The following is a 13,189-nucleotide window of genomic DNA, read 5'->3' as shown; positions in this document are numbered from 1 at the left end:
GAAATACCATATTCCCTTTATTTCTCTTTACGATACAAGAGTTGTTACTATGAACCTGTATGTCTCATTATTAAACCTTTTGTTCTAGACTGTTGCTTACAGGTTGTTTCTCCTAACCTTTTGTAGTTCAGTGGTATGCGTCACCCAGCAATGTCTTTCTTTATCATTTACTCATTTTTTTTTAGAATAAAGTTAATTCGACTCAAAGGCACAAAAGCCACATACACTTACAGACAACGTTAGAAAAAGAGGCTGTACAGTTTATGGCTCTACCTCTGCTATTACATGATTTGCAGCTTTGGAGGCGGCGGACGAGGCTATCAAACACTGGATTGTGCATTTACTGTAAGAGGCGATTCCTTTTTCGATATATTTATTTATTTTTGTGTTGCTAACGGTCTCACACGCGACGATAACCTCTCAATATTTATTACTCACTAAATCGCTATTAGTAATTTTTTATTTATTTATTTTTTTTTTTGGGGCGGCGGGTAATGGACACGTTTTGTGACCCCTATGTCGCCCATACTTTTTCCTCTTTATACATCATTTCATGTGACTCAAATGTCGTTATTATGGACCTCCAAGATGAGATGTTCCCTGGAGTATTCTACTGCCATCCCATATATTTATGGTTACAGGGGCGGATCCAGGAATATCAAAGGGGGGTGTCCAAGAAGTTGCAGGGGGGGGACATGGCGAGCGCAGCTAGCCCACCCAGCTGGGTGGTTTTGAAATCTGACCAATATCATGTGCATTTTGAAGCCATGCGCACTTGATATTAGGAGATATTCTGAAGTCAATAGTAAATACTTTTTACTATACAAAAATGCCTGAGTACAATACTGCATTAAAGAAAAGTATTGGAATTTCCAGGTGAAAAGGGGAGTCCGGACCCACCCCTTCCCTGGATCCGCCCTTGTATAGGCAGGCAAAGGGCGATTTAATAAAGTTTATAAGCCCCAAAGGGAACTTTACGCAGTCAAGTGTTCATATCTGGGGCTGGAGCTAGCTGATGCCTGCCCCACTAGAGGTTAGTCTCAATTTAAAGAAGCCACAAGTACAGAAAAATTTCAGTTGTCAATTGTAATAACCTGCCAGTGTTGTGACAGAATCGAGGGTAATACCGAAGCAGGTGGCTACCACCAGAAGGAGTTGTTTGATTTTGTTCATTTTTTCTACAATATTCTTTGGATGATAAGTAATAAAAATGACATAACTTTTTATTTTAATTATAAGTATTTAGTTCTTCTCTATCTATGATCAAAAACCTGTAGTGGGCAGAATATGAAGGATGAGGGATAGTGCGTGGTAAAACACGGTGAAAACTGATCATATGACACTAAAATGACATCTATACATGCTTTGTATGTGAAGAAATTAATTAATTACCATAAATAATCAGCCAAAAATTCTGCCTTGTCACCATGTGTTGTCTGCTCATTGTTTACACTCAGACCGAGTGTAATCTCGCGTCCACAAAAACCATAAAATTATGCCATGCCGCTTCAAGAAAGTTGCCTCAATTGACACCAGATATCAAGCTAAGTACCTTAAGTACGTACTTTCTATTTAATATGGTGGATGGTCAGCCCCCCCAGCTAGGAAGTTAGGTAAAGTGGATTGTCGTATCATTTTATTATCATAATCCAAAGAACATGTGGAAAATAATGAACAAAATCGAACACGTTCTGGTGTTAGCCATCGGCTCAAGGCCACATTTAACCAACATTGGCACAGATTCAGGTACTGTACATTCAGAAAGCACAGTACCTGGGCAAGACATTGATAGTTTGTGCATAAACACGAGACATTAATAGTGTGTTTATGTATAAACAAAACATTAAGTGCCAGAAATGTTAATAATTTATGCATGTATATACACGAAACATTAAAGGTGTGTCTGTGCAGGAGGCATTAATAAGGATTGTGTGTACAGGAGTGGTTAGTAATGTCATGTGCCAATGTGTGTTTACTAAATGTTTAGTGATAACAGACCATTCAGAACACACAAAAGAAAGTGTAACAAACTATTGTACACATTAATTAGGTCACTGTAATGTAATTTTTTAAATTCAGTGTGAGCGTCATACATTAGTGAGATTGTACTGTTTTTTTTTATTTATAATCTTTATCACTTGTCAGCTCAGTAACAGACTAGCTGGTCGGTTGTTGTCTTTTCCGTCATGCACATACTGTTCCCTGAAACAACCTTCAATGTCTAGTAACAAAGCAAGAGAAAAGCTGAATGTTTGGTAGTGCGGGTCATCCTCCATGGCACGGTGTTAGTTCAGGAGTACCCGGAGAAAACCTACAAATGTGTGGTCAGGTTCACAATGGGATAACACCCCTCTTACATCAACAACACCCCATGGATTTACCAGAAAATTCCATTCAAATAATAATAATAATATGAATAAACATAAACAATGAATCACTGGACAACATTGTAAATTTTTCATAGCTATTAAAATCCTCTATCAAGAGGCACCCAGTATACTGGATCTATCAGCTCCTCTAAATATCATGTCTCCTATAAGTCTGACAGCTATTGCACCAAAGGTGCACATTATACCATAAGAAAATATTTACAAACGCTGTTTTTATAATTGTTCGATTACTGCAGGGCATTTTGGGAGTGGTGCTACCTCTCATACAGTATGTACCTTAGTTGCTCGCTAACACCACAAGCCTTCTTGTATCCTCATCTACATGTTGCTGTCTGACACAACTTCATCAATACAAGACCAATCTCTTTCCAACCACTAAAATAATATCAGACTCAGTCAACTTGTTTGTTCACCCCATATTTCTTCTCGTTTTTTAACTACAAGTTTTTACTAAATGACCCACTCCCCATTAATTATCACACAAAGTTCCAAAAAAAAACAGTATTGTATCACCTTAGAACCCTTGAAATGACCCTGTAGTAACACAATTCATCATCCACCGATTACTAAAATGGATTTGAGACATGGCAAGAGTGAAGCACAACAAGGCAAAGTTGTAACAGAGGACAAACATCTCAATCGATATATGGTTCATATGCTCACAACTTTCAGATTTATTTTGTTCTACATCTTTTAATGAGTAAGATAATAATTGTAACAGTAGTTCTTTGATTTTATTATCAAGGGTAACAGTTAAACAGTGCTTTGTCCTCCTCACCGCTACCAGGTGGTTACCCAACTCAAGCCACAATTGTGACGTCAATGACAAACATTGCCATAGGGCGTGAATGTTGATATACCCTGTACTTATTTTTCAAAAATAATTATTATCTGACTATGGCACTAGTCTGAAGTGGAACTGTACTTGGTGCTAGTTTAATTAGTCTTAGCCCTACCAGGGGGTTTCTAAGGTGCTTGGACGCCCCCCCTCCCACACCACACAAAAAAATAATAATCAACGAACAAAAAATGTAGAGGATACAAGTACACTTCATCCAGCCATGGAAATTGTATACTACAAGACCATCAATCACAGGCTGCTGGCAGCATTCAAACCCCAACAATTTCCATCATAGCATCAGTAGATGTATTAATAGTCTTAAAAGAGTATTAGGTGTCAAAGTGTAGTACTAGTGTCATACTGTAGTACTCGTGTCATAATGTAGTACTCGTGTCATAATGTAGTACTAGTGTCATAAAATGTAGTATTAGTGTAAAAGTGTATTACTAGTGTCATACTGTAGTACTAATGTCATAAAATGTAGTACTAGTGTCATAGTGTAGTACTTGTGTCATAATCACACAGGAATCTACTGTTAACTTTACGTTACCAGGATAAACCTGATGGAAAATACTGTATGTTCTAGCCATACTGCACCACACCAGTATAAAATAATTCATTGGTAATAGTAAGTTGTGTTCAAAGATTATACTGTATTTGTAGTTTTACAGGAAAATAATGGATGTTTTAAGCTTTATCTTTTATTATAAAAGAAATAAAAAAGAGCACTTTGTATAAACCAGTTTCCTTGGAGGATTTGGCCATTTACATGAACTGAAATCACAATTACAGTATATCAAGAACTGCAGAGAATATAAGTTTAAAATTAATACAAAATTTGCAAATGTTGAATAAAACTGAAGATTGCTTAAAAAAATGCCTCTTTTACAAACATAAAATGAAACTGAAAAAATTATATAAAAAATTAATATCAATTACAAATGTAAAATAAAACAAGAAATTGTTTTAATAAAAAACCCTGTCAACAAAAGCGCTTTCTTTTATAGAATATTATGGTACCTCAGGTCCCTTCACATTTATGCACATTAGAAAATAAGCTAATTTTGTATGAATATATCTTTTTGTACAGATACAACATCCGTTTTCAATACACAAGCACACAATGCCTGTGGAGAAAATAAATATATACACATCAATAACATCACATTTCCACTTATCTTTTCATACAATCACATATTCATACTTTACCAATCATTTCACATAAAAAAATCTGTACATGCCTTGCATAAAAGTTCTCCTCATATAATCTAAAAAATATAATCTGGATGTCATAGGGAATATTCACTAGGGGCTAGTCAGTGTTCGCTCTTGAAAATTCTCGGAGAACACACACACACTGCACAGCCATAACAAACACAACCACTACAGTTTAACCATGAGTCTGATCATCTTCAACAAAGTCATAAGCTTCTTCTCTTGACACACATTCCACATGGGACACTTTGTTTCTAAATTTTACACCATAGAACTTGTTAGCATGTTCCAGCAGCTCTGGTCTGAAAGTGGTTGTGATGAACTGGGCATCTTTACTCAGTTCATGAATCATATCTGCTACAGCCTTTCTGTGTTGAGCATCAAGGGCCTGAAAAACATGTTAATCTTCTTTTAATAAATTTTCAAGACAAACAATAATATACAACTTGCTGTATGAGGCAGGTAGAGCAAACAGTTCAAGAAAACTTGCAAGGTATGAAGATCTGTGCTGTGTTGTCGCCAACTACTTCTCTCATGTGGTTACTGAATAACTACTTGATTACTGATTTACCTATTCATCTTTTTGCCAACCTCAACTGAGAGGAGTCATATTGTAATACTTTATCGTCTTCTCAAGTAAAGTGAAAACATGAATCATTTCATATTCTAAATGCCTTCAATGTCTTAATTATTCACTTGTTCATGAAATCAACTTCCTGAAGAGACTTGTAGCCACAATTGCCCTTATATTTACATACATAATGCTTCACAACTATGCATGCTCTTGTCCTTACAAACTTGTACAGTATTCTTCATAAATCAGTCAGTACATGTATACTGTATATCTCTTATTCTTAAACCTTTCTTTCTACTTTAGTTTTATTGAAAGGTACAAATACATCATCCTAAAGGTAGTACATAACTTACCTGATCAATTTCATCAAAGAGGTAGAATGGAGCTGGATCACACTTTTGAATAGCAAAGATGAGGGCGAGAGCCACCAAAGACTTCTGACCTCCTGACAGCTGGTTCATTTCCCTCATTTCAGCATTTCTGCCAGTGAATGACACACGAATACCAACTCCAGTAAAGTTGTCCACTGTTCCCTGTTCTTCATGCTGTAACAAAAACATTGATCAATTTACCATAAAACTTTTAATAAATTATTAAAATTAAAACAAATATATGTGTGTGTGAAAGTACTAGCAAACCAGTAATATCTCCGTTAGCCGGAATTCCTCAAACCCGGAACTCTCCAATAACCAGAATTTAAATTTCCTTTGAAAATTCCGAAAAAAAATTCCTGACACCAGGAAAATTCCGGGGATGGGGGAGTTTTTTCCTGGGGTTCAGAGATGAAAATCAGGTGCATTTTCCGGAAATTCTGAGAAAAATTATCCGGTACCGGAAAATTCCAAGGATGAGGGATTTTTCCCCCGGCTTTGAATCGCCTTGTTATCTGGAAATCTCTCATTCACGGAAGTGCTCTGCACCAATTGCTCTGGCTAACAGAGATATCACTGTATTCACTTCCTTTTATCTTTGAAATTTTCTAACCAAGGACCACATAGATGAGTTTGCCATTTTTTTCTTTTACATGATTTTTATTTTATAAGATAATTACGGTTTGATTATCGTTACTGTATACAGTGGTAGAATGGATCTTGGGCAGTATAAGTAAACCATACATTGTGGAATGTATCCCCATTGCCTTACTTTTAAATAATTGTTCTTTTGTGAGATTTGAGCTTATGCAAACTTTACGAGTATGACTTTCTAAAAATAGCCGAATAATGATAAATCATGAATAATGGAGGTTTTACCATTTTATCAAATAGCAACCCACTCTTAGGATTGTATTTGAGCGCTGTTTTTCTAATTCCTCAGTAAAATTACTAATGGCTTGATGTGGTCAACTCACCTCACTTTCATCATCCCTGTCAGATTTCATTACCAGTTGAGCATGCCCTTGAGGTGCCAGCTTCTTGAACACCTCACTGAAATACTTAGATACTTGCTTGAAGGTGAACTGAATGGCTTCATATTTGCGGTGTTCTAGGACGTTCATAAGTTCTTTAATCTTATCATATCTGTAATGTGATATATAGACAGTATGAGACTACTGCATAAACAAAATGTGCATCTTCTTTGATATTGTAAGGGAATATTGGTTTGTGACTCCACACAAGGAATGGGAATCTGTCCAGTAATAAATATTTATCATACAGTAACACAATAAAATTTTTACACACTATGATTACCATAAAATTTTGACGTCATAATTTTTACATAAAACCACAAGCACCTTATTAAATAATCTGCTTGAAACATATTTTATGCTGATGCACTAATGAACAATCTTTAAACCAGAAGCTCACTGTTTTTTGTAGGTCAACAAATTCTGTCCCAAATATTAAAGGTAGGTATTTTTAATCAGTATACTGTACTGTATACAGTATATCTTTTGTTATTTAGGTGAAAAATAATAAAGTTAAAATAATAAACATCTGATTACAGAATATACTAATTTACTAAATATGTCACTTAATGCAAAACTCACCCTCTATCTAACTCCTCTTTTCTCATCACCAACTTCTCCTTTTGCTCGGAGAAAGATATGAACTGGTCCAAGGCTTTTTTATTCACATGGGAGTATTTCTTCAGCTCCATGTTGGAACCTTCCAATTTCTTAAAAAGCTGTTTGGTTGGTAGATTCTGAAACAAAAAAAATTCAACTTTGAATATTGTTTACTGTACACAGAAGAGGCACTGAAGCTCAAACCCTACTGTGGCTCCAGACAGTCAATGCTTCAACACAATTCTCAATAGAAAATGCCACACTCTTAAAACTTCTAAAAGTTCTTTTGTCACCTTCCATAATCACTGCCATGTGACTCTAGCTAAGATAAATACAAATCAACATAGAAGGGCCTAGATGTTACAACAATGTGATACAGGATTGGTGTACCTCTGCTCATTAATCTGTATTTTAGTTAAATAGTTCACTTTTAAGGCAATGTAAGTTCAGTCAAGATTATTTTTCCTACAGAGCTTCCTGTAGGAGTAGAAGGCTCCATAAAATCATTGGCAACAAATATGTCTAGAACTGCTAAAATTTATATAACATTTCACATTGACTTAAAGTTAACTTACTTTGATTACATGATTATCTAAGCTGAATCTAGGAATAAACTTACCTGATATTTATCAAAGGCCTCAGAGGGTAAAGACCCCAGATCACGAATCTTCTTGGTGCATTCATCAATCTTCTGATGCAAAAGATTTTGTTTTGATGCCATTTTCTCCAAGTCCTTGGCATCTTCCTCCATTCTTTCCATTACTTCCTTCTCCTTTGTCTTAACCTTCTCTAATTCAGACTTCAAACTCTGGAGGGAGGAGGAAGAGATAGTAACTCTTAATAAGTATTTTATTTACAATTTACCCACCATATACAGTACATATTCCAACTGACAGTTGACGAGTAATTTCTTAAATCCATTCTTGTTTTAATGCCTTGGTAACAATTCGTCCCCCAGTGCACCCCACCCCCCTTTGTCTAATAAAAACTTAATATCATGAGAAGGCATTCTACTGACAACAAAAATTGTAGACATTGAAAATCATTCAGAAATTAGGAAAATTACTATCAAAATACAGTTTTTTGGTGTAAGGGTAAAAGGAGACCACTTGCACTGTGGGAGAGAATGGAACACCAAGGAAAGAATTCAGGAGGGAATATAAGCAGTGAAGCAACATACAGTGATGGGGTAGCCTGAAGGCTCTTTTATTTTGGCAACTCCCAGTGGGGAGTGAGGCATTGCATATTATTGAAAATATATTTTTCTTACCTTTTCTTTCTTCTGATGTTCTGAGACTTTCTTCTCTACATCTTTGTACTGTATAGCCACTTCATCAATCCGGGCATCAACTCTCTGTATCTCACTTTGACTGTGCTCTAACTGGCGCTTACGGTCTTCTACCGATATTTCTTGCAAGGCCTGTCAAACACAGAGTCTATATTATACTGCAACAAAATTAATAAAATACACATTCCCACAATCATAAATATCGGTACCCAGTGTATTAATACAGTAGGCTAAGCTGGCTGGTCACTAATACATACTGTACCTATATAAAGCCCATCAGTAACAGACAAAGACACAACATGAATCAGGGAATAAATCCAAATTACAGTACCTGCATAAGTTCATCTTTTCTTCGATGAAGATTATTTGTAAGAAGATTCTCCAGCTTGTTCTTATCTGCCTCCAACTTCATGCGTCTTGTGAAAGCTTCCTTGTTTTCTTGAGTGAGCCGTCTGATGTCATCATTCAACTGATCAACTTCATGTTGGTCCTGTGGAACAAGTTATCCTTGTAAACACACTCAGATTTGAAATTTCAAATTTAGATTGATGTATACACAATTAATGTTCAGTACTTGTTTGGTAACCAGCAAAATAAGGTGCTCTGTAATGACACTACCTAAATTGAGCAATTCTGTTTAAGTTAACAAATGTTTGTGAATCTTGTAAGAATGTATATGAGCAGAAGTTATAATGAACAAGCAATGAAATCAAAACGTGTAAAATATTTAAGAGGTCTCCAACTAGTTTGGTACTAAGTAGCTACCTGAGTGTAAGAATTGTCAAAAGACAAAGTTTTCATCAAAACAATATATATATACAGTCGGCCCTTAACATACGCGGGTTTGCAAATACTATGCATGAATTGCCCCGCCAGAGGAATATTCTGTACACTGAAGTAATTGAAGTACATTCAACTAGTATGGCACCTCACACAGGACACCGCCCGCTCCCGCAACCTCACACACACGCATAGCTCCTCACTCAAGTCAGTCTCGCTGTAACCACACTTGTGTTGACATCAGCATTGTAGTTGCAAAAATATTACATTTCCGTGAATGTATTATATCATGCACAGTATGAATAGAAGATCACTATTATAACAGTATTTTAACGAAAACTATTAAAAAAAACGATCAACAAATCTTGAACATCGTAAGTTAGGTAAAGTCTTTGTTTTCATGTAGTTTATCCTAATTTACATTGAAATACATTACGTTTCAGCAAAACAACTATTTATTTCTGAGAATATGGAAATGAAATATTTCTGCTGAAATATTATATTACAGTGGAAAGTGGCGAAAGCAATGACTTTGCTTTCTTTTCGTTTAAAAAGATATTTTAAATAATCGCTTCAAATGGTTTTCAGTTAAAAACTGTTGTATTACAATAATATTCCATAATTCATTTGATGCAACAGTTTTTTAACTGAAACCAATCAACATGCAATAACATGAAAAAGCGAATCATTCGTCGATTACTTTCCACTGTAATACGTACGTCATTTCAGCAAAAATATTACATTTCCGTGAATGTAATATATCAAGCACAGTATGAATAGAATATCATTGTAATATAACAGTATTTTAACCGAAAACTATTAAAAAAACGAGTAACATCTCTTGAACATCGGAAGGTTAGGTAAAGTCTTTTGTTTTCGTCATGTATTTTATCCTATTTTACATTGAAATACATCACGTTTCAGCAAAACTACTATTTATTTCTGAGAATATATTCATTCAGGCGCAGTTTAGGTAAAATATACATGTGCTGTAACATTTTTTTAATTGAAAACGATTCGAAAAACACGCACCCTCTAGCCCTGTTCAAGGAGAAGACTGGGAGGAGCTGTTTGGTGCTTAAGACGATGACAAGGAAAATGATTTTGATGGATTTTAATGAAAATATTCAGAAATATGGTATCGTAGTATTTATTCAAGTGAATTAGGATAGAATATTATTGTATAATACAACAGTAGTGACGATGTGGAGGAGGCGGAGGCATAGAGCGGGGAGGAGTGGTGACTGGCGGCAGCAGGGACGAGTGGAGATGCCAGCCAGTACATTACGGGTGTACAGTATTAATTGATTTTATAGCTCTTTTTGCATTTTAATATTAAATACTGTACATTACGTTTCAACAAAACTACTATTTATTTCTGAGAATATCATAATGTAATATTTTTGCTGAAATGACGTACGTATTACAGTGGAAAGTGGGATAAAATTGTGACGAAAGCAATGACTTTCGCTTTCTTTCGTTCAAAAGATGTTACCGTAATCACTTTTCGAATGGTTTTCAGTTGTGGGATTATGAGGCTAATGATAGGATAGAATATTATTGTAATACAGTACGGTACAACAGTTTTTTAACTCAAAACCATTCGAAAAGTGATTACGGTAAAATCTTTCGAACAACGAAAGAAAGCGAAAGTCATTGTTTTTGTCATGATTTTATCCCACTTTCCACTGTAATATGTATGTCATTTCAGCCAAAATATTACATTTCCATATTTATTTCTGAGAATATATTCATTCAGTCACAGTTAAGGTAAACTATACTTGTGATGTAATATTTTAATGAGAATACGGTATCGTAGTTTTCTTTTGTTTCAAATTTAATTGACAAAGATTGATGTTTCAAATGTAATGAACAAAAATTTATGTACAGTATCTATAAATAAACTTTAAAAAATGAATACTTTGTTTTACATCGTCCTGTGTATACCATACCATGCATTTGGCTACTTTGGGCTTCCTATGATGATGCAAGAGATCTGCCCTGGCAACTGTACCGACACTCACAGCTGGTGGTGCGTCGTTTCCATAGTTTACTGGTAGTTATGGTAAATATTTTTCAACCTAAAGAAACTATTAGCCGTTTAGAGGTCGACCTCCAATTTTTTGCCAAATAATTTGGTCTTAAAAACTCGAACTACACACAGGTATATATGGTAAATAAGGACATGGGGGACAAAAGTACATGGCTTTTAACATTCACGGTATCTGTTACCTAACCCCCATGATATGTTAAGGGCCAAATATATACCTGTATATATATTTCATGTGAACCCACAATGAAGACGTGGATAAAATAAATCTTGATAAAATCACAGGAAGGAAACAATGCAGCACCTAGCTTTCGTTTTATTCAAGACATCTTCAGAGAGCAACTAAGGCAATGTTGCCTCTGAGCTATATATATATATATATATATATATATATATATATATATATATATATATATATATATATATATATATATATATATATATATATATATATATATATATATATATATATATATATATATATTATATATATATATATATATTATATATTATATATATATATATATTATATATATATATATATTTATATATATATATATATATATATATATATATATATATTTATTTATATATATATATATATATATATATATATTATATATATATATATATATTATATATATATATTATAATATATATATATATATATATATATATATTATATATATATATATATATATATATATATATATATATATATATATATTATATATATATATATATATATATATATATATATATATTTATATATATATATATATATATATATATATATATATATATATATATATATATATAAGGAAAGAAGAAAACACGAAGTTCCCAAGCGTTAGTGTAATTCACATCTTCAGCAGTCTGGTTTAGATATGTTGATGATGTATTATGTCTCTGGCCATGTAATGAGGACCTAAAAGCTTTCCTGCCACAACTTAACAACTTAGCCCCTCGATCAAATTCATTGTGGAATTAGAGCAAGACTGTAAATTGCCATTCCTAGACTGTCTGATACACAGAATAGGTAACACTTTTAAGTTCAGTATTTATAGAAAACCTACTAGTTTGTGTTCATACATTCATTATTATTCTGCCCACCATAATAGTCAAACAGTGGTATTTTTTCAACAATGTTTTACGTGCTCTGAGAATTTGCAGTCCGGAATTCATTGATGAGGAATATAAATATATCTATAATATTGGCTCAAACCATAAATACCCTAGATCTTTCATAGACAAATGCCTAAACATTACTAAGAAAACTTTTTATAGAACTGATCCCAAGTCCACCCATGACCATAAGAATGTCTTAACATTACCATTTCACAAAAATTTCTCACACATTGCTTTACAACTAAAAACCTGGAATGTCAATGTGGCATTTAAAAACTCATGCACTGTTAAACAAAGGTTAATCAAGAACTCCCCCAACAACACAATTGGTTGCATTTATAAAGTTCCTTGCAAGGAATGTAATATGTTTTACTTAGGCCAGACAGGTAAAGATCTTGTAACTAGACTTAAACAACATAAATATAGTGTTAGGACAGGCCAGGAATCCAATGGTCTGTTTGTTCATTTGAGGGATAACAAGCATTGCATTGACTGGGATAATGCCTCCTCAATATTACCTTGTAATTCAATTGATAGTAGGAACATCATAGAATCTAGTCTTATTAAACATACCGAAGCATTCAACATGAATTTGAGTAATGGCATGTACAAGCTGGACAATTTTGTAATTAAAAAGATTTGTAACCAGGTGAGGTTGGGTCACCTTACCCTCTGACCTGACTACCGACCATTGCGGTGCTATTTAAAGATTAGTAGGGTTATTACCTAATACCTGACCATTGTGGACCTGGTCTCACCCTCCTCTGTATATATACACCTTGATTTGTACTTCTCTTTAGTCTGTACTCACCCCTGAAGATGTGAATTACACGAAAGCACTTGGGAACTTTGTGTTTTCTTCTTTCCTTGTGGTTATCAGCATATACCTAGATCACGCATACCTACAGTGATTTACTT

The 13,189-nt window shown here is 34.2% G+C and overlaps 1 protein-coding gene across 2 annotated transcripts in view; it reads right to left on the bottom strand.

Moving 5' to 3' along the window:
* Window positions 1–3,110: 3,110 nt before the first annotated feature.
* Window positions 3,111–13,189, bottom strand: part of LOC121872076 (structural maintenance of chromosomes protein 3-like) — a 50,519-nt gene continuing 40,440 nt past the window's right edge. For both annotated transcript variants that reach the window (XM_042374765.1, XM_042374763.1), the window contains exons 19-25: window positions 8,645–8,803; window positions 8,296–8,445; window positions 7,645–7,833; window positions 7,008–7,162; window positions 6,369–6,537; window positions 5,374–5,565; window positions 3,111–4,834 (exon numbers count right to left, since the gene is read on the bottom strand). In XM_042374765.1, the coding sequence (XP_042230699.1) occupies window positions 4,622–4,834; window positions 5,374–5,565; window positions 6,369–6,537; window positions 7,008–7,162; window positions 7,645–7,833; window positions 8,296–8,445; window positions 8,645–8,803 (1,227 nt within the window). In that variant the 3' untranslated portion in view covers window positions 3,111–4,621. The remainder of the gene's footprint in view (window positions 4,835–5,373; window positions 5,566–6,368; window positions 6,538–7,007; window positions 7,163–7,644; window positions 7,834–8,295; window positions 8,446–8,644; window positions 8,804–13,189) is intronic.

This window comes from Homarus americanus, unplaced genomic scaffold (assembly GCF_018991925.1).
Source record: "Homarus americanus isolate GMGI-L3 unplaced genomic scaffold, GMGI_Hamer_2.0 scaffold51476, whole genome shotgun sequence".
Classification (NCBI taxonomy): domain Eukaryota; kingdom Metazoa; phylum Arthropoda; class Malacostraca; order Decapoda; family Nephropidae; genus Homarus; species Homarus americanus.
Note: the sequence above shows the minus strand (reverse complement) of the source record. Positions and strands in the feature narration are given on the sequence as shown.